The 24,098-nt window shown below is 36.7% G+C and overlaps 1 protein-coding gene across 1 annotated transcript in view; it reads right to left on the reverse strand.

The window, feature by feature from the left end:
* Nucleotides 1-4,994: 4,994 nt before the first annotated feature.
* MARF1 (meiosis regulator and mRNA stability factor 1) overlaps nt 4,995-24,098 on the reverse strand; it is a 24,157-nt gene continuing 5,053 nt past the window's right edge. The window contains exons 4-26 of the mRNA XM_010168585.2: nt 23,756-23,982; nt 22,646-22,763; nt 21,757-21,929; nt 21,003-21,434; nt 20,302-20,471; nt 20,044-20,205; nt 19,120-19,312; nt 18,229-18,407; nt 17,187-17,267; nt 16,601-16,837; nt 15,690-15,809; nt 15,162-15,337; nt 14,710-14,930; nt 13,849-13,991; nt 11,350-11,483; nt 10,637-10,839; nt 10,176-10,403; nt 9,257-9,487; nt 8,934-9,146; nt 8,117-8,177; nt 7,878-8,018; nt 6,187-6,357; nt 4,995-5,646 (exon numbers count right to left, since the gene is read on the reverse strand). Coding sequence (XP_010166887.1) covers nt 5,414-5,646; nt 6,187-6,357; nt 7,878-8,018; nt 8,117-8,177; nt 8,934-9,146; nt 9,257-9,487; nt 10,176-10,403; nt 10,637-10,839; nt 11,350-11,483; nt 13,849-13,991; nt 14,710-14,930; nt 15,162-15,337; nt 15,690-15,809; nt 16,601-16,837; nt 17,187-17,267; nt 18,229-18,407; nt 19,120-19,312; nt 20,044-20,205; nt 20,302-20,471; nt 21,003-21,434; nt 21,757-21,929; nt 22,646-22,763; nt 23,756-23,982 — 4,247 coding nt within the window. The 3' untranslated portion in view covers nt 4,995-5,413. The remainder of the gene's footprint in view (nt 5,647-6,186; nt 6,358-7,877; nt 8,019-8,116; nt 8,178-8,933; nt 9,147-9,256; nt 9,488-10,175; nt 10,404-10,636; nt 10,840-11,349; nt 11,484-13,848; nt 13,992-14,709; nt 14,931-15,161; nt 15,338-15,689; nt 15,810-16,600; nt 16,838-17,186; nt 17,268-18,228; nt 18,408-19,119; nt 19,313-20,043; nt 20,206-20,301; nt 20,472-21,002; nt 21,435-21,756; nt 21,930-22,645; nt 22,764-23,755; nt 23,983-24,098) is intronic.

Genomic DNA, 24,098 nt, shown 5'->3' on the forward strand with positions numbered 1-24,098 from the left:
GGAAGATCACTTTGGTGCAGAAACACCTTGCACAACTTTTCAGGTAGTAAGTTGCCCTAATAAAGGCAAGGAATTTCTGTATCTACCTACCATCTTGCTTCCCTTCACATACTCTTCAGGAAAAATTGTATCAACTTTTCAGGTGGTAAGTTGCCCTAATAAAGGCAAGAAATTTCTGTATCTACCTACCATCTTGCTACTGCACTGTTACTATTCCTGCAGATATTACCTATGCTTTGGACAAAGTCCAGAATATCTTGAAAGTCCTGCAGGATTATGGATCCTTCAAGATACTGACCACAAGCTTTTAGAGATACTGTTTTCAGTAAGTTTTCTTATTCCTTCCCTAATTAGTTTATTATTTCATCCCAGCACTCTCTGAGAGCATCCTGGAAGTTTCCACATACTTGTCATATTCCACCCTCACATTCCCTTCCCACACCATTAAAAAAACACAACAGAAAATGTGAAAGCAATCTCTGGTTACAGGGTTATCGTATGAACTGCTCCTCTCCCTCCCTGTGCACAACTTAAGATTGTTTTTCTCTGAATTCCCTTCACATACTCTTCAGGAAAAATTGTATTACTTACCTGCAGTCTGATAAGGTGCTTAGGTCTCACTGCACAATATCCATACTATCTTCTTTATCCCAACTCTGTTGGCAACAACCTCAGTCATCATTTAAGAATCCTGTCCTAAGAGCTTGAGCTTAAGTTTGAGATGTCTTCAAATGCACCAATCTGCACCTCGAACAGCTCTCCCTTTAAGTGCAACCAGCATGTCAGGCTTCTTTTGTCAAGCTTGTCACTACTTATAGCCAAAGTATCTAAATGCTCAGGGAAAATAAATGCAACATTGTCAGTGGTAATTAGCTGAGATGCAAAACAAAACCCCTTTCTTAGATAGTTATTCTAGATACAGGACAGCTAAGAATTAAATAGGCCTAGTGTAGCATCTAAAAAAGGCCTTAAAAACTGATCTATCCTAGAGAAGCTTTTTTAACTCTAAAGAAAATGCTCAGAAATAATACCTTGAAGTGGCATCTCAAATTTCTTATATCGGTCTGCTTCCTGTAGCATAGGTATAGGTATAGAAACAGTCCATACAAGAAGGAATACTGGAAGAATAGACATTGTATGTCATCCTCTGAACAAGTATCAACTCAATGTGGGAAAATATCTGAAAGATCTCTAGGTATCTCAATTGTTTCATAGTATACATCCACTGTAAGACATCACAGTATACATGAATAAAATGCTGACCTTAAAGTACATCAGCTTCTGACTTTCTAAGGCCACAGGTATCAAGGTCAAGCTCTGAATGAGAAATCACTTAAAGCCAAGGTTTTCAAACTCTCATTTTCAAAGGCATAAAACAGATTAAATATTCAAACTGCAAAAAGGTTAGCTACAAAGACACAACACATTTCAAGTGTCAGAGGCAAGAAATTAAGTGGAAAGATGAAAAGGGTTTCTCCCACAGACTGATAAGCAGTATCATTCAGTTTTCAGTTGCTCATGTTTCTGTAAACAGCTGTCTAGGCAAAGCAAGGCCCTTTTTTCTTCCAAGCAGTCAGGTTTTTTTCTCCATACCAAAGTCCTCAGACTATCTAGAATACAGAAAGCAATCTGTCCTTTATGGCAAAACCAAAGTCCTCAGCCTACTCTATAGAAAGATTACTGTCTTACTCTTTAACACCCAATAGCTTTGCTTTGTCCAGAGGGAAAAGCCTTTTGTCAGCTCCTCTGGTCAGAACTTCAAAGTTTACAATGCAGCCTTATGCTCTCTGTTCTCTTAGGCAGTCATGTTTCCTGCCATTACACCTGAAACATCAACCAAGTCAGTCACCTCCCTAATGCTCTCCTCTAGCATTATGCCCAACTGTCTCCATTTTTGTGTTTGGGTTTTTTTTTCCCCACTTACAGTTAATAGAAATGAAACCATAGTTCACCATGCAATTACACTCTGTCCTGTTACATTATGGCAGACAAAACAAGCCATGATAATTTTAGGGAAAAGAGTTATTTCCATCATGACTTTTAAAAGTTTTTTACTAATTTAAACAGATGGCTTAACATAAAATGAGAATGAAAGAAGAGGGCACGTCTGCAGCATAACAAAGGAACAATTAAAATCAAACTCACCTTTTGAAGGTAATCACATACCAGGTGGTATGAAGTATTTTACTCATGCATCATTAAAACATTCACAACTACCGTAATTTCATTCTTTCAGAGTGGTAATTATACAGTTTGTGGTACTGCTTAAGATGCTGCAGAAAGTTTTTATAAATTGCCTCCTCCTTTTAAAGAGCAGTATTTATTACACTATGTACAAAGAGTTTTCTGCTAAATAAGTTTTTTAGGTAGTTACTTTAAAGTTGTTTACTGAACAAGGAAGTACCCTCAAGGTCACTGAACACTTACCTGTGGCAGGCCTGACACTCACTCTAGCAGACTGTTCCACTTACAGTTCCATTAAGTGAGAATATTTAATAAGATCACAAAAAAAAAAGAGAGTCAGGAGCAGCTCATCCAGCTCTTTACTTTTGTCCAAAAAGCTGTGAGATGACAAAACAGTCCAATTTAGTTGCAGATTATTTTCTTTAATTATTTTGTTAGATTCTGAAGTAAAATTCAAAGCTCTCTAGTGAAGCTGCAAAGTAACTTGCTTGCCAGGCTTGTAGTTCCTGGATAACTACTATCTTCAGCAAGCTGGAAAACAAGGCAATTATAACTCAGAAGTGACTTGTTAACTTTATTGCACAGTAACACTCCATATGACATTATTCACATCAATTTTTAACATTTCAAAGTGAAACTAAAACTCAGAAGGAACACCTTACTTCTACCTATTGCATTTACACTTTCTTAATTTTTCTCTTTAGGCTGATAAATAGTACAGTTTCTTTCTAAAATAAACCCTCAACATTATGTTGTATGAAGAGCTGTAAGAGATACTGAGTACATCTGCTAACAGCTGCATTGCTAAAATTAGGAAAGCCCTCATTCTCCAGAATAGCAGGTTGTGGATTTACAGTGGGGGTTTTTTGTCTTCACTAAATCCCAAATTTTAGCTCTCTGCTCTGTCTGGATAATTAAAATTAATATGACACAGCAAGTTAGGGATTCTAGGGCAGGTTTTTTTCAGGTTGTCAGACAAAGACAAGAGTTATGCTTGCTTGAAAATTTTATTGACGCAACTGTTTGGTCCCAACACACAAAACAGCATTTGAGCCACAAAAAGAAAGTGTCCAAACAAAGTAGACAGCTAAGAAAAGAATTTTTTCCTTCTTCCTCCCACTCCAAGAAAAAGATAGTGCATAAATTGAGGCCTTCAGTGACATTTTTTTTTTTTTAAACAGACATGAATCCAAAGTAGTACATTTAATTGTTAAATTAAAGAATTTCATGGTTGTAATGCTTTTATATCTGTAAGTCACATCATTCTTTTAACCCTTTGGATAAAAAAATATATTGCAATTCAATTAGCTATTTTGTTACACTATGAACACAACTTCTCAAAAGTATTATTCTAGTACTTTCAAACAGCAATTTCATCAGAATCACACGTGAATCCAGAAAAAGATATGCTGACCTCCAGAAATAGTGTAACCACCACACTCACTTTGACAAACACTGTCTTTTCCTCTGAAGCAAAAACCTGGTTTTCTGTAGTACTCCAGATGACTTGTAGTTGCATCTCATGAAAATAAAATTTCATGTTGGTCTTTTCTCCAATGCATGCTCTTCTGAAACAAAGATCTAGACTGATCAATGTTAACCTTATCAAACTTAAGGTGAAAACAGGTGTTCTTGTATTTAATTCATTAAAAGCATTGCAAGAAAGCTTACTTCTGAATTTCTTTCTATAGCAATAAGTCTGTAGAGATTCACTAAGGACTCAAAATACTGTGCCATAATGCTCAGAAAAACTTCCAAGTGTTTCTCTGCATTCACAATGGCTATAAGTTCACTACTGGTAATACTCACCTAAATTTAAAAGATTTTATAACAAAATCTGACTAGTAAAATTCTGTCTATAGCCATTATTCAGTGGCATTTCCTGCTGCTGGCTGAGAAATTAGAGCCCATGTTCCATCTCTTGTATATTACAATAGAATCCACCTAAAAAAATATTCAGTTGGCCAGTGGAAAACCTCTAGTATACGTTCTTTCAATACTACAAGCAATTTATTTGCTGCCTGGCAAATACAACCCATTGTAAATGCCATGGTTACCCAGAATGGGTATAAAGTCTCATACACTGGACATCTCTGCTAACTAGAGTTAAGGTCATCCACTGACTTAACCTCTCCTTCCAAAGCTGGCCCTTTCAAAAGCCAACACAAGACACCACAAATTGAAAAGTGCTTCCAACACCAGGAGTAAGTTTTAGAATAAAAACAGACACAGCTAAAAAGACAACACACCAAAGAATAAGCTCCCCATTTACTGAACATGCTTAAAAATAGAAAACAAGGTTAAGCAGAACAACCTTAGCATTTCCACATGTAGTTAGAACTTTCCTTACAGGTGGAAATAGCATCAATACCTTCCATCACGAAACATTTTAAATAAGACCTGCTCCATTATCTGTAATTTATGCATTAAATGCATATTTCAGAAATATCAGAATCTTCCTAACTTCATTTCTAGACACAATAAAATGTGTGTGTCTGTATCAAACTCATGACACCAAGACTGTCTTTTTCCTTAACCAAATCCATGCCAGACTGGAACTAAATATAAAAGGGAAGCTTAAAGCATCAACATCCTAGAAAGCTCCTAAATGGAACTGAAAGCTACAGAAAACATTTAAAAGAAGTTTTACAAAAAATCTGCATAATCTTCTACAGACATCTTTAGACAGAAGAATTTCCAATGCAGTTACAAGTCATCTGAAAGGTCAGAGAACAAGTTTCTCCTCTGGAGTACAATCAAATCCATCACTCTTATCATTTCAAGTCAGCAAGTTTAAATTTCTCAACAGGCTTTTGAAAGACAGATCATGCATTTTATTAATACTGTCTTAAACAATACCAGTAAGCAACAGCCTATAGAATACAATATGCTACATGTATGATTACAGCACTAACGAGGAGGCTTAAAGAAAATAAAAATCTGTTCCATTTTAACTGAATTAATATTTTGCTTCTACTGAACACACATTTATGAAAAACTGTAAAATTTAAGAATAATTTAACGAATGCCAGAATTTTTTTCAAAATAATAGAAAAAAGTCTGCTCTGCTAACAGTTGTGTTCAGTGTAAAAGGAACAAAATCTTCACAGAATACATTAAATACAAATTAATTCTTCTAGGCCTTTCATTAAAATACATAAGGGCTAGCAAACAGCTTTACTTTGTGCAGAGTCCATAGGTATTTGTCTTTCATACTAAAAAGAAAGAGTTAAAGCTTGGTTACAGGTGCAAGTGAAAAGTTTGCTGCCAATTTCACCTTGTTTTTGTGTTGCTTTTTGACTGGGCTGTCCATTGCTTCCTTGTTTAGCTGGGTTTCAGTGGACTGACAGGGAGACACTGAAGCATTCTCTGTGGTGTTAGGTACTACAGAACCAGAGGTCAATTTTTCTTGAGCTGTGGTAACAATTCTTTGTTTTTCTTCTTCTGTTAAAATCATTATCTCTAAAATAAATAAGACAACTCAATTTATTGATGCTCTGTTCTTAAAAAGGAAATACTTCTCTTGTAATAGGTAATAAAATATTTTAAAAGAACTTGTCAGCCTGATTTGAAGTCAGATGATGTGTCATGTTCACCTCTGCAGCTGATGCGATGTTTGCTTCTGGCTCTGTCTGCATCATGCATTATTTAGAAAGTTTAACTTAATTCTGACATGTTGAGTCTCTCAGTGCTCAGAAAAGCACTATGAAATTACTGTGCCGAAAAGGATGCTACGGGCTGGCAAAATGCAATTTTAGTGGTGGATAAAATCCCTATAGAATTCACCCCAGGGAATCACAGCAGGGTACTTATGGTCAGTACTCAAGAGTTTCTGATGGAAGCCACCTGAATTTCCAGCACATCCTGTTGTGCAATGTATATACATATGTGTATGTATTTAAATATAACTTTATATAATCAACCATTTGTTTGATGCCTTATTTTCCAAATTGTATGAGTTATCATCCATAACTAATACAACACAGGTAAGCAAACTCTTACCAGAGAGAGGTGCAGGGCGTTCCTCAAACTGAATGAGGTCTGCAGACTCAAGAACCACTGGATCAGGTCTCAGTTGTGGGGATGGTAGGCAGGAAGGAACTGGCTCACACAAGAGGTCAACAGGAGATGTATTTGTGAGGCAAAGAAGTTCTTGCTCAGTTTGATTAGAAACTACAAAATAAGGAAACATCTTTCAAAGTATCTGTAAGCTGGGAAGGTGTCATTATCTCATCTGGTAAATGTAAAGTCTTCAGATGGGATGCTGAGGATTTGAGAACTATACCATATTTGAAATACAAATATCAAACTAATTTACTGCTAACTAACCTCAGATTCATTCAACAGTTACTTTGCTGGATCAAGAGCATTTAACTAGTTACAATACAGCAGACAAAGCAATAGTATGTTCAACATACTGCTTGCCTGAGTAAACATACCCCTATGGTAAAATCACAAACTTGAGTAACAGAGGAAGAGCTGAGGAAACAAGTCCTACAGGAACAAGGAACAGTCTTTAACAGAGAAGGGCCAGTTACCAGACAACTCCCATGCAGACATACCAGTCAGTATCCTATCAACTATTTATGTATCATCTCACACATTTACATATGAAAATTAAGCTGAAAGTATCAAAAGAAAGTGACTTGCCCTTATTAAAAGGGACAAGTCAGGACTTCTGAAATAATAAACCAAGAACCATTCCACAAGTTCTCCATCCTGCAGGTAGTAAACAAATTGGAGAACACAGCAAGATATGAACTGTGAGGTTACCATTTCCCAGTTATTTTTATTTGGAGACAGATTTATACCAATAGGACTGCCACTATTATTTCACAGAAACACAGACTGGTTTGGGTTGGAAGGGACCTTTAAAGGTCATCTAGTCCACCCCCCCGGCAGTGAGCAGGGATATCTTCAACCAGATCAGGTTGTTCAAAGCCCCGTCCACCCTGGGCTTGAATGTTTCCAGGGATGGGGCTTCTACCACCTTCTCTGGGAAACCTGGGCCAGGGTTTCACCATGCTCCTTGTAAAAAATTTCTTCCTTATATCTAGTCTAAATCTCCCCTCTTTTAGTTTAAAACCATCACCCCTTGTCCTATCGCTACAGGCCCTGCTAAAAAGTCTGTCCCCAGTAAAAAGAAAAGCATTGAGTAAGTTGAATTCATAGGGGAGAATTCTGAATTAGGGAGATCCTGCCTTCAAATTTGTGTTCCTTTTAGTGCATCATATGCTGGATCCATTGGTTTCTATTTGTACTCTTCTGCTTTATTTAAAAGAGACTGAGAAGTACAGAGGAGTTATAGCCCTTATCTGCAAATAAGTAATGACAAAATCAACATAGAAACACCACCAAAAGAGATAATGCTATATTCTTAGAGTACAGGAGACATTCCTAGCAAAAGCTGCTACTGACCATCTTTTCTCATTAGCTTTGTGCTTACAGACTCAAAATTCCACTAAAATCCATGGTAAACAGTACTCTAGCAGCAATATATACACTGTCAGCTGAGGACAACAGATGCCCTCATCAAGAGGACACATGCCTAACTATGTATTTTGGGACAAGTTCAACAGCTTTCGAGCCATAAAGCATTTCTACAGAAGTTCAGCTTTCCCCATGCTGCTTCAATTACTCTGCTTACTTCCCCTAAGATAATAAATTTCTTACATAAATCAATTTTGCATTACCATTGCTAGGTGTTCCTAGACTTAGTTCCATTGATGAAGTGGGTCCTGGGGTCTCCATAATATGTCCATTATTGTCAGCAAGCTGATTTCCATGATCATCCACATGATCAGCAGGGGGAAAACTAGGTGAGCTAAAACGAGCTACAAAAAGGCAAGTTCATTGGGTTCATTTACTCAAGTCACCTCTTAAAAGAAGAAAAAAGGAAACTAAGACACTGCTTAAAATTGAAATGGCTTACTTTTCATATCATTCTTTAGTACCACAATTCTCTTATGGCCATGTCCTTTAATCCAGACCACCTACAGAGAAAACAAAACAAAAAAAAGCAGAAATAAACATCAGCATATACTAACCCCAAAACCTAAAGCAGTTGCCTCACTGCCCTTCATCTAGCCTTGCACTGACGTTATTTTTGAAAGTAAACTAAATCACGTTGCTAATTTGTACTACACTACCCAAGTAAAAGCTTTGGCATGAATTACTTTAATACAAAGAAACTACAGGGCTAGAAAGCAGACTAACTATATATTAACAAAACTATATGCTGAAACATGGGGTTGCCAAATTCCATTTTGTTACTCTCCAGAAAGATTAACTTACTGAAAGGAAGAGCACTTAGAACATGCGGAGAACAAGAGGATGCCACAGCAAAATTCTACTAATTCCACTTCTGACAAGGTCCCACAACTCTTCACACTTAAAACAAATAATCTACCTTTATCTGATCAAAATGAAACTTCAGTACTGTACTGCTGTTCATTCACTCAAGACAAAAATCAATAATCTCACTTGATAAAGATGCCAAGGATGTTTGTGACCTCACCAGGAACAGTTCTTAAGCAAAATTTGACCAAAACATGTAAAAAAATCCCTTTCTTTTTCTTATTACACAGTCCAGATTTCCCATAATCTATTAAAAGTACAACTGGTATAAGCCTCATTGGAGAAGGTAATTATTCCAGTAATTCACACCAACTAACAGAAACTACAGTTATGTTACTATTTTTAGTCCATGCAGAAATCTCAGTGTAGTTGTGCAAAACAGTTCTTCACACCTGTGGAATTGTTCCCAAGAGCTCTTCTAAATTATTGCATCCATATGCTTTAGGTTGCAGCACTTCTCCTGTGTATTTGCTATATGCTACTGGAAACTCATGAAGAAAAATCTGCTGATAATGGTAAGTGTGAAGTAAGGACCTTACATTCTTTGCAAACATATACAGATTTGTAAGCTTCACATATTCTTCTGCTGCACCATTGGTAAAAACCTATTAGAAAAAGAAAATGAGAAAGAACTGTAGCACAGGCTTCTGTATCCTCTAGTCACAATGTCTTTTCAAAGTGTGAAAAGCATCAGGAAGGAAAAAAGCTTACATACCTCAACCAAGTAAGGCAGACTCTTCAGGAGTTCAGTTAAGGTCATAAATCCGTATTCACACGGATTAAGCGGAGTACTATGGATTGTTTCATAATGCTGTTTAAGCTGCTCAACAGAAAGAAAGGATGTTCCATCCCAGGACATCAACAAGACCAGCAACTGGGCAGTCAGAGTTCGCAGAGATTTTCTATTTATCAGCTGAATTTGCTTGCCAGATTCTGTGTCAACAACCTAGAAAGAATTGTGAATGAAGTTAGGGACAGGGAAGAGATTAATTTATAAATAAGTTGAGTAGCTGGGGTTTGTTTGAGCACAGATGTATCTGATATTACATGCCAGCACCTGATAGTTCCCTAGTCAAAACCACACAGGATGAAGAAACTTACCACATGGAAAAAAATTTACTTTAAATATGCAAAAGCTGTGTAGTAGTTTCTGTCCACATGGTAAACATTATTTTATACTTTGTTCCAAGCCAGCTAGATCTGACTGAGCTCCAGCCTGAAAACCAGTCACTAAATTAACAGAATTAGAGCAACTAAGCCAGTATGTCCATGTAGATGTAACCTTTCTTTTACACTGACCTATAGATACAGTTAGAAGTGGGGAAAAAATAAATTTGTATTGTTAAAATAAAGTACTATAACACAATTTTCTACTTGTTATTTGCTAAACAACCATGAGTTTTCCCAGAGAAAGTTGAAAAGTTACAAAAAAAATAGGGACATCATCATAGGAATATAGAAGCTATATTTAAAACACCTTTGGAATTTCAGCTCCCCTCCACCCCCCTGACTTAATGAAATATTGTTTCTAGAGTACAACATTAAGCACACAGACCTGCAATTTGAGACAGGAAATTCCTTAACACAATATTGCATACCTTTTAGGGGGATAAACTACAAAGATAAAAGTTTACCTTTACAACATGGCAAAGCTTTTGCATTAAAGCTGGAACTGAGCTAACGTCATAGTCATGAAGACGCAGTGCGTATCCAAATGTTTTACTGTACTCTGTCAGTAAATCAGTCATCATAAGGCAGTTGTCTTTCTGAGATCTCAGCAGTTTAACGAACTGGGCAGCAACTGCTTTGACTTGTTCCACCTCTGTGAGTGTGAGAATCTTCTCCTCCCCACATTCTAATACCTAAAAGTGAGAAGTTACATGTTGTTGAAGTGATTTACCTAGTCTGGATTTAAAAAGTGTAATTTGTAACTGCGATTCAGTGCTTGCAGGCATTCATTTGCTAAGTAGTAGGGCTCAGCTACCTGAAAAAGGTATCTATATAGCAAGTAAAACCATGTAATTTCTGAACTACAACAAAATAGGAAATTAAATAGTTATTAACCTTTTTTAGAGCTTAGGATTTTAGAACTTACTTGTAAGACATCTGGTATGGCTTCAAAGAGTTCAAGTAGTTTTGTAAAACCGTAGTAAGCAAGTTTGCACTGACGACCAAAGTGGTGGTGATAAGATGGAATAAATTTATTGAAGGGCATTCGAAAATGAGGTTGATGGCGCAGTAAGTCTACTACCTCTTTAGAAAATTGTTTGGTTCTTTCAATTTCTTCTTGTGTACGTTCTAAAATTAAAAAACAAAGCAAGAGCTATGTACCAACGCACTTATAAAATGCAACAGAACATAAAAAGAAAACACGGTGATTGATTTTCAGCTTAACTGCATATCACATGAATATGCTATTTTCTTCTAGCACTGAAGACCTTTACTAAGCTTACATGTCTAAAATCCAAAATAATCAGGTGATAAGCACTTTAGAAAATATTAAATAGCCAAAGACATTGGTATTTTTGCTGTGAGGAAACAACCCATACTTTAATCATTCCACAGAAAGTTTAACTACATGCAAAAATAGAAACATTGTTTTATATGTCTTGCCACCTGCTTTCCTGTCTGTTCCATTATAAGTGTTCCTAGAATGACAAATTCTTTATTTGCTAAAAGGTCATAACTTAGTTATGCAGACTGAAACACTGAAGTCACTCCTACATACTTTCGTTGGTACATTTTTAAAATAGGCAAAGAACAATTTCTTTAGTGACAGTAAAAAAAAATATATCTAAATGTACATACCTCTTTTGGGAATACAAATTACCATTTCATTGTCTTGCTGTGACAAACAGATGGTTGTATCTGGAATTTCTGATATAATATCAGCCAGTTCACACACTCCGTACTCAGTAACATCCCAGTCCTTAGAGAAACACCTGAAATTTCAGAAAATTTTAGAAAATTGGATAATACAAATATTAATGCATACCGTGTAGGCCAAAAAAGTGTAAGCTGAAATAGTAAGCCTCAAATCCTAAAATAAATAAATAAATAAATAATAATTAAAAAATCATATTGGCAATACTACTAGCATGTGAAACAAAGGGCAAAAATATTCTTAACTCATATTATCTATCCATTCTAACCAGAAAAATAAGAGTTACACTGATGGTTCACATGACACTGGAAGAAAGAATGTATATACCAACCAGCAGATGCCTCAAACTAGTCGTGGTAGGTGATAATATGAAGTAATATTTTTCAAGCTCAGGTGATAAGTTTTAAGAAAATGTAATTAGGTTATACAACTCTATATGGCTACACGATTAACAATCTGTATTTGCTGAGCAGTTAGACATATGCTCTTCTCAAACAAGATTAGGTCTTAAGAGAAGGGAGAGACCATACCCTGGAAAACACCATATTAAGGTTCACAATACTATGCAATATAGTAAAAGGTGTTTTATTCTCCTAGCTCTCCCCAACAAGAACCCCTCAGAAGCAAGAACACTTCACATATATTCTTACTCAAGAAACTGCCAGAGCTGACTACAATGGAGATGTACATTTAGTAGAATCAGAAACAACCAATAATGTATTTTTGTCAGTGGTGGAAATCTAAGTAGAAGTGTGCATTCCCAAAAAGGAGCTGTTGGCACATGCAGTGCAATAAGCAGACACGCAAAGGTACATAACACGTACATAACACTAAGATGCTATGGTTCCCTCAAAGCACACTATGTGGTAGGTTGACCTTGGCTGAACACCAGGTGCCCACCAAGCTGCTCTATCACACCCCTCCTCAGCAGGATGGGGAAAAAAAAAAAGAAGAAAGAACTCATGGGCCAAGAGAAAGGGAGTTTAATAGAAACACAAAGCAAAAGCTGCATGTGTGGAAACAAAAGAAGAACAAAATATTTACTCTCTACTTCCCATCAGCAGACAATGGTCATTTCCCAGGAAGCAGGGCTTCAGTATGCGCAGCAGTTGCTCCAGAGGACAAACATAAATAAAGAATGCCCCCCACCATCCATTCTCCTTGCTTTTATTTCTGAGCAGATGTCATATGGTACGGAATATCCCTTTGGTCAGTTTGGGTCAGCTGCCCTGGCTCTGACCCCTCCCAAGATCCTTCCCACCCCCAGCCAACTGGAAACATTAGAGAGCCAGCCCTGATGCTGTGCGAGCGCTGCTCAGCAGTCACCAGAACACTGGTGTGTTATCAACACCTTTCTAGCTACTAATGTAAAACACAAAACTACGAGGGCTGCTATGGGGAAAATTAACTCCACCTCAGACAGACCAATACAAAGTATTACTTTCTATCTTCGTATTATAGAAAGCATCATTATTGGTTCTTTTTAAAAAAGAATTTAAAAAAATCTACTTTTTGCCATGCTAGAACAGAATGTTCTTCCCAGCAACAGCAAGACAGGCAACACTCCTCCTATTTTTGCACCACTGCTAGACCAAGTTTGTCATATGGTACGGAATATCCCTTTGGTCAGTTTGGGTCAGCTGCCCTGGCTCTGACCCCTCCCAAGATCCTTCCCACCCCCAGCCAACTGGAAACATTAGAGAGCCAGCCCTGATGCTGTGCGAGCGCTGCTCAGCAGTCACCAGAACACTGGTGTGTTATCAACACCTTTCTAGCTACTAATGTAAAACACAAAACTACGAGGGCTGCTATGGGGAAAATTAACTCCACCTCAGACAGACCAATACAAAGTATTACTTTCTATCTTCGTATTATAGAAAGCATCATTATTGGTTCTTTTTAAAAAAGAATTTAAAAAAATCTACTTTTTGCCATGCTAGAACAGAATGTTCTTCCCAGCAACAGCAAGACAGGCAACACTCCTCCTATTTTTGCACCACTGCTAGACCAAGTTAAAGTAGTAAGAGTATCTATTGACAGTTTATTTTATATTCCCCTCTAAAGAAAGCCTAATAATAGATTTTCTCTTTATTGTTCATGCTGATGTGCCATGACCTGCTTTCTTAAAACTAACCTTGCAGTCATGGCTTCAAATGGAACTAATGAAATACAATAACCCATTTCAAATCCCAATAAAGTTAAAAGAACCTAGACTAAAGGAAGCAGTAAAGTCTGACAGAGAGCTTTTTACTTTTTTTTTTTCATTAGAAGTTTGAACTTTCACATCACAATGAAGAGGCAATATAGTTGCCACAGTTTTGTACTAAGATTTAAAGTGCTGACTCCTCCTCTTGCACTAGGTTTTAAAACCACTCTTGATAGACATGCCCTGCACAGTTCTTGTTTCATTAAAGATAACTTACCAGTGATAAGCCTGTAAGAATTCCCTCACAATAACTTGCTTACTGGCCTGGGATTTGAGAAGCTTCAGTAAGTCTTGAGTAAAGCGCTTCACTTGAGCTCTGTGTGTTAGAGTTAACAAGCGTTTGGAACCCATACCAAGAATCTGAAAGAAAACAATTTGATCACTAGCATCCTCAGTATATTGTTTTACTAGATATTAAGAAGCCATTCTAGTATAGGTAGGCTAGAAATAAAGGATATAATAGATACAGTGTTTGGAAAGGAAGTCTCAAAGCCATACAGTTTCTGTACTAAGGTATATGTCAAAGGAATTATGAAATGCTTCCTCCATGAATGCTGTTGCAATTGCTGCATATTTGTATTGGTTATTTTAAAATTCTACAACCAACTGGTGTTCAAAGTAGTAAGCTAACGTGACCATAGCGTTTCTTTTTTGTAACAATGACTCATTTCAGACAGAAATCCTTCAAGTTACAAGCTACATATCACAGCCTAACTTACAAGCACTCAGCACTGGCTGTGTTCTTATGATAAACAGCACAATTAAAACCTTTTACCAAAGCACTAGCCACAGGCTAGAAACAGCTTCGAACTTTATTCCAGAGGCTTAGATTAAAAAAACCTAAAGAGTTAATTTCCCCTGGGAGTTGTTTTAGAATGGTGGGGAAAATAAAGACAACAAAACAGGAACAACATCTCAAAAAGATGACAACTACACTCCAAGGTTCAGTTAACCATCTCTTTCCAGGTGGACAAGGTAATTGCATAGCATATATTATACAATACCAACCAGTAATTCAGACAGTTGAATACACATGTACAATTCCCCAAGTTAAAAAGAACAGTGCCATATAACTCACTTGAAGTACATGAGGCACCGCTTCTAGCAGCTCCATTAATTTAGAATACCCGTAGTCAGACACACGGCATTGTTTTGCAAAGTGATGATGGTATGTTGGGATGAATTTACTGACAGGTATGACACAGGATGGTTGGCTTTTAAGTAGATCTATCACTTCTCTACTGAACTGAATAAGTTGTGGATTACCTACAGGGCTCTTAGAACGTAGAAGCCAAGGATCTACAAAAGAAATAAAATCATATTACTGAACTTTACACTAATATTCTTCCAAACACTACACTTTATTTATGACACAGGCTAGAGCACAGGAGAGGAAAAAGAAAAACAAATTCAAGAAAAAGTCTCTCTTCAAAAAAAGTTTAACAATTACACGAGATGTTTACTTTATGCTACTCATTTTTTTAGCAGAAAGACTAGTTCAGAGGAAAGATTTTAAATAGAAATATTTACCTGTAGTAGGAGGTGGTGGTTTATTATGTATCCATTTAATAACTTTAATGCCATTTTGTGCAGTGGCAATGTTAACTCCAGGAACACAGGTAATTAGATGTTCTAAAGGAACACCACCCTGGCCTTCTGGCACCATTTCAAGATCATTGAACTCTGACATATAACAATCAGGAAAACTTTGGAAGAAAAAAAGCTTTCATTATACACTAAAATACTACTATAACATTGTCCTAAAAATATCATTATTTTGAGACACTTCCTGAGCAAGAGGTTACAGCTTACTAACACATTACAGAAGTCTTCATAAAACACATTTTAAATAAGTGTGGTTTTTATTTTTTTGCTCAACAAGAATTAAAAAAGTAATAATTTCATAAGCATTTATTTGCTATAAAATATATCACCTTATATAAGAACTAGAGTTTTTATACAACAGGTTGTTTCAGAGCATTACAACAGCCATCAATAAAGTTTAAAATCTTTAACCTATCAGCCCTTATACTAAAAGCCTAAATTAAAATCCTTTACCTTAGCAAAGGCACAGTACCCTCATGTGTCTGTAGAAGACTGTGAACTTGGGGAGCAAATGTCTTCAGAGACAAAATCACAAAAGGAATTCTGTAAGAATCTGGATCAAACTCATGCTCACTGTAAAAAACAAAAGGTTGAATTTCATATGCTCATTCTACACACAGCATTAGTATAGTATGCCTGTGCTCACACACACACCCACAGCAAACATACCATATGCATGTGATACACTGCTACTAGCTGACAATATCACTATGGACAGTCGCAACCAACTCTCATCTTTTCTTCTTCACAAAAATTAATACAGCTACAGCAAATTTCCAGAAGACAAGCCACATTTCAAAGACCACATTTTTATTATCATTAGATTAAAATTTTCAAATTAAGTTTCAGCAGTACATACCTGGCAGTTAACAGTGAACACCTAATAATTACTCTAGTAGCACAACCTGTCTGCTGTTTTTAAAAAAAACTTAATATATAGCTTCAGGAAATCTTCAACCCATTATGAATCACTTACTAAATGTAGCTGGAGGGCAAAGGAGAATGATCAGTTCCAGCTATAATTATGTAATAAAATCAAAGCTAATAGAAGTCTCTAGTATGTATAACCTTCCTATATAAGCAGAAGAAGGTAGTGTATGTTGCAGCTTCTGCTCAGGAGGCACTCATTCTTGGTAGCTGTGCTAGAACACAATAATCTTACCTGAACAGACTTATCCACAAGAACTGCTTAGAAAATCCACTGTGCCATCTCAATATTTTCTGCCTGACTTATTCTTGTACACATACAAACAGTGACTGGGAATATTATATGAACATATATACCTCAGCTTTAATATACCTGTAAGTATTAAATTCTGTTCAAATATTTTGTAAGATTTTATAGTATTTTATACACAGCTTACATAAAGTCTTTATTCAGGCAATGCTGCTTACAAACAGGCTCGTGATATTCCAACTCTTCAAATATTATAGGACTGCAGTTTGCTGATGAACCATCATGGGACTGTGAAGATCCCAGTGGACTCTGCCGGGCTTGACTGCTGGGTAAAAGGCACACCAGCCGCCCACCTCCTTGGTCACGGATTGCCACAGTATCCGTTAGTTTATATAAGTCTGACACAAGTACCTTATGCCCAAATCTAAAAGAAAAATATGAAATAAATACACATTATAAATGCAGTTAGAGGATGCAGTAATCTGCCTTTTTTGTCTAATGAACAGGAATATGCTCAAAACTAATCTATGCAAAATGTTATTTAACTATTCATCCCAATGGAGAAAAATGAATTAAAATACTGAAAGTATAACCCTCTAAGAAAGGCCAGTATTACAGTCACTGCCACTGGATAGTTAACATGCTGCAACATCTAACGACAAGAAACCCATAACGCTCCATTCTGTTACTTTCTGTATTTCACTATAAACAATCACACAAGATCAGATTCTTTTTAGAAGTATTAGAGAAAAAAATAACACCTGAGAACTTACTTTTTTTCATAGATTTCTGTGAATTTGAATACAGGCAGACAACAAGCAGGTGCATCCTGCAGAATGGACATCGCTTCTGAGCTATGAAAGAAGTTTTGTAACATTAGTACAAAATTAATCTGTTAGTATTAGAAAGAGGCAGTCTTCATCCCAAATGGGCGTGATATTTACAGATGCAGTTTATGCAATATAAACATAAGAGGACAATCAGCATTCCTTTCCATCCCAACACTACAGAAGTTGACACTTCAGATCAGGTGAGTGCAAGCAGTAACATTTCTGCTCATCTAGGTAACGTCTCTGAAGGAGCTGCATCTTTCATAGGTAGTGGTAAGATTTTGATCATCTATAAAATGCAGCACTAGAAGTTCCCAGCCTGGTCATTACACTAAGAACTTTGAACAGGCACAAACTAAAAGGCAAGAAGGAAATAAAGTTGTAAACTATACAATGGCAAGTAGTGCATAATTGTAGAATACTCGACACTCCAAGCATTGTTTTCACTGGAGCTTTCAATGAAAAAAAATGAAGACAACTTTTTTCCTAATGCTTTCTTTCAGTAAGGAAAAAATTGAAACAGAAAATACTTGTATTCTCACTAGCATCAGCAAACTAGTTCTATTATATTCCATATAGAAAATGGAGATCAAAGAAACACCAAGAGCATTTAAACTGTGCATCCCATCCTCAGAGAGACAATTTGTATGTGCTTGCTTGGAGGAAAGAAGTAAAGATGCCAAGAGTAATCTTAACTCAGATGCACAAACCAAGTTATGGAGGTATATCAGTGTTATGAAAGAGTAGTGGTGCAGCTATTAAACACTATTAAACAGAGATCTAGTCTCTTCAGATGCAACTTAAAATATAAGCAGTGTAAAAATGCTGAACTGAAAACTAGCCTAGTTGTATTTAGCATATTCATCAGGTCATAAGATAGATTTTACTTTATTTCCCTATCATTCCTTTGCTCAGTGTTTTAAATCATCTCTCAGCTACTAAATACATGCTAGAACAATTAACAAGATGCCAAAGTGCTTATTACCTAAGTAGGGAGAGAGATTTACTAGCAGCTCCTGTTGCTAAAGAGACCTGGATTCTTTTACCACCGATTTTGTATCTGTGAAGAGTGTTGACAGCACTGATTGCTTCTTGCAGATTTTCCATCTGAACTATAGCCTTCAGCTGGTAGTCTGTATGAGGACTGAGCTCTACACTTTTTACCTGAAAGGAAGAAAACACCTTATACATTTATCACAAAATAGTAACGCAAGGCAAGTCAACATGAGAGTAACAGTCTTCCTTTGGCCAAGAGTCTAATACAATGCAAAAGGGAACAAAGGACAATGAACCATGGCCAACAGGAGAATGTAAACAAGAACAGAGTGCAATGGACCATGACAGTCCTTTAACACAAGCATCATCTTCCCATGTGGAAGATTATGCCAGAACAATGTCAGCCACAGATCAGGCAGAAACAGGATTGCTGCAGAAGTGACCTCACCTTGCATAGTTGCTTTTTACTGATTCACACCCTCCATGTCTGTTTTTGATCATTTCCAACTCAAAACAGAAACTGAATTTTCACTCTGATTTTTAAGGTGACATTAGGAATTCAGCTTTACAGCTTAAAAAGGTTATGCAGCTAAAGCCGAAGCCTCTTCCCTGCATAACTAATAAGTCATGTTCTAAGAATACTATATACAAAACTTGGGCATACCAGATCTATGAAGACCACATACAAATTCAGAACTTTGTGCAAGTGAGGATCTGGTCTTTTTACAGGAAAAACACAATACCTCCTTTTAACAAAGTTTAAAAGTCATGTTCAGATAGCTTCCCATTCCTACTCACTTAAACACAGACAAACATGTCCATAAATACATAATCAGGAAGATTTAAAAAACAGACTTTATTAAGTTATTTTAGCCTTTACCTTGCCATGTCTTGAGAAAATGTCTTGCAAATTTTGCTGCAACTCTTTTCTGGACAATCTGTAATCTATATTGCTGATCTGAACGTCTGCACCATTTGCAAAAGGATCAGGGCAGTCTGTTGTACCACTGGTATGATTTACTACATTAAATGTGAGCGGTGATGATCTGTTTGAGAGGTTTGGAGACATACTCCTGAGTAAAATAAAAACATTCATGAGCTAAAGTAGCTGTTGCACAATTCTGATATTTATGCACCTCAAAATTAATCAGAAAATAGACACAGGTCAAATGCACAAATACAGCACTTAGAAGGTAATTTCTTAATACATGTGTGTGCAGGCAAAACAAGTTTCACCACAAGAAAACATCACAACAAGACAAATATTTCCTATGAGAAGAAATGAAATAATTTATATGTTTCAAAGTCTCCCAATTTAATAATATATTTGACACTAAGTCTTCTACTATCTTAATTAACATATTTTAAAAGTCAAACTCACTCACATGATTTTAGTAATTGGCAAAGGCCAGATATTTAAGTCTACAAGAATTTAACGGGCCTGGATAAATTGCTACTGGGGATGTCAAAGGCACTGAAATTAAGGAGTAAGATGTCTATGATGCCTCTGAAGATTTTTTAGAATCTTTAAAGACAATTTTTGCAGGAAACAATTGCTACACAGTAAGTTTCTAAGAGAGTTTGCTTCCTCTTAGAGAATCATAGAATTGCCTGGTTGGAAAAGACCTCTGAGATGATCCACCCTCTGTTAGCTGTTATGCAGCACCATCACAGTTTCCTTTTGACTCCACCTAAATCAGTGTATTCATGTGTTTAGCACACACAACTCCCTGTGCAACTGTCAATAATCACTGTATGTATTTGTGAAGTCTCACTTCACCTCCCAAATAAAACAGACACTTACCGAGATGACCAGCAACTCTGGGACATGAGTAAAGGACTGAGTTGTCTCGAGACCGTCAACTTACTGAAAGCAGAGGGATAGCTGACTTGAAATACAGTTTCATCTTTATCTTTTTTATCTACAGGGGAATTGGTAACGCTCCTGGAAGCGGAGGTCTCTTTTCTATTTAAAAATATATGCAAGAAAAAAAACACATTAGAATGCAGAATTCACATTAAAGAAATTGTAGCTACCCGACATCTTTATTTTCAAACATACTTCTGACTACTTTTACAGGATGATTCTCCCATTACAATTTTTTTGGTTGCCAGGGACACAGGAATTGCTGCATTAGAGTTACTCTGAGGAGAAGGAATTTGTTCTCTTAAATGTTCTTGCTGGTTTTCAATATTTCTACTGATGGTCTTCGATTCAAGGCGGCATAGCTCCTACATGAAACAGAAAAAAGGTCAGCATACAAGCACCAGACATTCCTTGCCAGAGGCTTTCCTTCTGATAGAAACCTAGATAACTGACAAATTTTTCTTTAACAGTATTTTCATTGGCACTTCATAACCAGGAATATTTTATTTTCTGTGACAAAAAATAGCAAACTGTCAGTCAGTAGAAATATTTTTGCTACACTGTAGATCTACCCTAGCTTTCCTTAAAACTAGAAGTGGATCGCTCTGTATGTTATACTCAACACTAACACAAAAGTCAACACTGGCCTAGGATTCAAGACTCAGTAAGTACCAGGAGTATTTCCAAACTGAGAAAAAGGTGCAGGGATGAGGAAAAACTACCCTCAAATTCATTGTCTGCTTTACAAGCAAATGAATGCAGCTCTTTTTTGGGAATGTCACTATACATTACAGTTATCCATTAAATGGGACTGACAAGCTAAAGATAAAGCTTTAACAGAAGCAATCCTGAGAATATGAAGAACAGCAAGAATATTAAACAGGGTGGAACAATACCTGTAAACTTTTAACATTTGTGGGTTTGATGATAGACCCATGAATCTGGAATCCTCTCCCAGCAGAGCCTTTGGTACCAGAAGACTCACTTGAGTCTTTGTTGAGGAGGCACAGCTTTGTGTTCTTGTTAATTTTTTTGGGAGACTTCACCTTTTCAGTTCCCACAAAGCTGGAGCTTTTTGTTTCATTAAGTTCTTTGTTTTTGGGAGTAAAAGACACTACAATTCTGTTACCAAAAACATCTTCATTTTCCATTCGCTTCCGAGCCCGTTCAGCACTTTCTTGATTTAAAAACCGGAGAATTGCACTGCTTCCAGAAATGCTCAGCACCTTCCCTCCACAGTTGTCCGACAAACGCCTGAGTCTATTACTGACACTTTTGCTGTCTCTGTTTGTTGGCAGATTATAAACATATAATAGTGTATGGCATGCCTGTTTAAAGGGAGTAAGATTTTAATTTGATTGTGTCAGAACACCTCTTGTTCAAAATCAGTATTTTTGCATTGATTCTAGTGACACATGCTCCACATTTCTGCCCCCCACCCCCATGTAATGCTCTTTTTGCAGCATTCAGTTTGTTTGGAAAACTCTCATACCAAGGTAGATCTTTAAACTTCCATCTCCAAAAAAAAACCCCCAAAAAATCAACCCACACACAACTTGAGCCTGCTCTCCTCTTAAATTAGGAAAATAGAGGAAAAAAAGGAGGTTGACACTTTGAAATTTCTGTTGCATTAAGAATTAAAAACCTCACCGGCATTTTCAGCGGTAACCTTGGTGGCAAGTCTGAAATAAATTCTTCAAAACAAATAAGTTCATGGGCATGATGCAAGAGTGCTTCTGAAGCTTGGTTTTTATGTACCAAAATTATCCGAAAACCATGTCGATGTCTCAGGTCACTGAGTTCCAAAGCAAAGTTTACATCCGCTGGGGGAAGAATTAAAATGAACATGAAAACACATGAAAAAGCAAAAAAACCCCAAACAAACCCACACAGACCTGACCATTTCTATTTATCACTGAAAATTTCCAATGAAAGAGCACCAACAGCTACAAGGCTTCTCAGACATAATTTAAATCAGCAGTTAGCACTCAGTCTCACAGACAAGCAACTTTTTAATAGCAACATCTACAAATTTATCAGCAGGGCCTTTGACTGGTGCTGCATACTTCTGTAAGAAACATTTGCTTAGCTTTAGGGAGAAGCCCAAGGCAACACACAGCAATTAAATAGTCGAGTGTCTTGCATATTTTTAACTGTATAGTGTGCTGCTGCAAGAATAAAAACCAAATCAAATACATCTTGCTCAAAACCTTCTGAAAGATTATCATAAGGAAGATTCAACAAGTTTTATTTATTAGCTTCTTGCTGAAGCTGTCTAACTTTAGACAGTATTTATACACATACCTACTGACACTCAACGAGACATCAGATTCCAATGCCGATTTAACTAAGCCAAGTTCTCAGCTTACTGTCCCTATTTTTCCCTTATTGCCACTGATATCATTAAGAATCCTTGAGCAATTCAGTTAAAGCTGATTCTTAACACAAGCCTTGGAAAGCAGAATAGCACCATATGCAAAAGCACCAATGAAGAGAGGAACTGAATTATGTGCTGTAGGTGAGTACCACAAACACTTACTTGACACAAGAACCACAGTGGCAGGTGCGGTGTGTGTATCAGCAAATCTCCTAAGACTCTGTCTGAGTTTGTCATCAGCAGCATTCTTTGCTGTAGCATTGATGTGTGCAACAGTCACCTGTGGAAATATAAAAACACACTCTAAAGAAGAGTTTGAATGTGAACTATGTTTGCTTAAGTTTAGTTTTTTTAAAAAATAGCAGGAACAGAAGCTTTCACATGCTTCTGTTAGACAGATAAATTAATGCACAAATACATTAAATACACCATGTATGGATCACAAATTGTTCTTACGAGCACTAAGCTTCAACTCTTGTTGTTCAGCAGTGGCTTAGGGATGACTTCTGTTGTTCTGTGTTAAAGATCACAATTTACATGCTTTGCATTCTCTGAGAGTATATGCTGCTACCAAAAACATTCCATAAACCCTCATTTGAGATAAAGGGGTGACTAACCTAGCAAGCACTCACTATCAATGCATTTTACCTCACATAAGGAGATACACTGTCAATCTGTTATCATATCTGCAATTTAGGGGGTAGGAAGGGAATTTCTGACTTAAAAACCTGCACAAAAAGTAAAAAAAAAACAAAAACAAAACAACCAAGAAACAAAAGGTATTGATGGAAAAATACGTAGTGGTAAAGGTGCCCAAATCAATACCACTAATTTATATGTGTACTCAGTAATCAGCATGGTATTCACTAACAGAAGTAAACCAAAAGTTAAGTTCAGAGAATCATAGCTCTTTTAGGTTAATGATTTAGTCACAGATTTGAAGAATAACATTAGAAATCCTACCACTGCTTATTACTGGATGAAATAAAAACTCTCTGTGAACACTAAAACTAAAGCTAAAACAGTAATCTACATGTAATGGAATGCAGTTTCAGTTTTAAAAAATATCAGACCAGGAAACTTCAGCATTAAACACCCTGACCCATAATCTAATTGTAAGCATTAAAGACCCCACCCATAAACTAATTTTAAGCTCATGCACTAAAAGCCACAGAAGCTAACACAAAGCTCTAGTGAACAGGAATCACCACCAGCACACTCAGAGTACACAAATTCTCAAGCAAGAACACCAAGTAGATGCTGTTTTGATACCTGGCAGTTGTTTAGCTCTTGAATAACTTCCTTATTTTCTTTACTTATATCACACACACAGATGAATTCTGCTTCTCTGTGACCTTTAAAAAACTTTTCACGAATCCTCTGTACAACTGCTACAGCTGAACGGCCGGTGGGAACTGAACAGTTTTCAATATCCCAGAAGACTCCAATGGGGGGCAAGTTTTCCAGAACTTGGCCTGTTATCGCAACTTCTGGAGACCCTGTAACAGGTTTAACACCACAGCTGATTTTAATCTCCAAATACCAAAAATCTTAAACTTGGCATACTATAAACTTTGCATGTGGGAGGCTTTACATTTCAGAGAACAACATACCC

The sequence above is a fragment of the Antrostomus carolinensis genome, unplaced genomic scaffold (genome assembly GCF_000700745.2).
Source record: "Antrostomus carolinensis isolate BGI_N321 unplaced genomic scaffold, ASM70074v2 scaffold25345, whole genome shotgun sequence".
In the NCBI taxonomy this organism is placed as follows: Eukaryota; Metazoa; Chordata; class Aves; order Caprimulgiformes; family Caprimulgidae; genus Antrostomus; species Antrostomus carolinensis.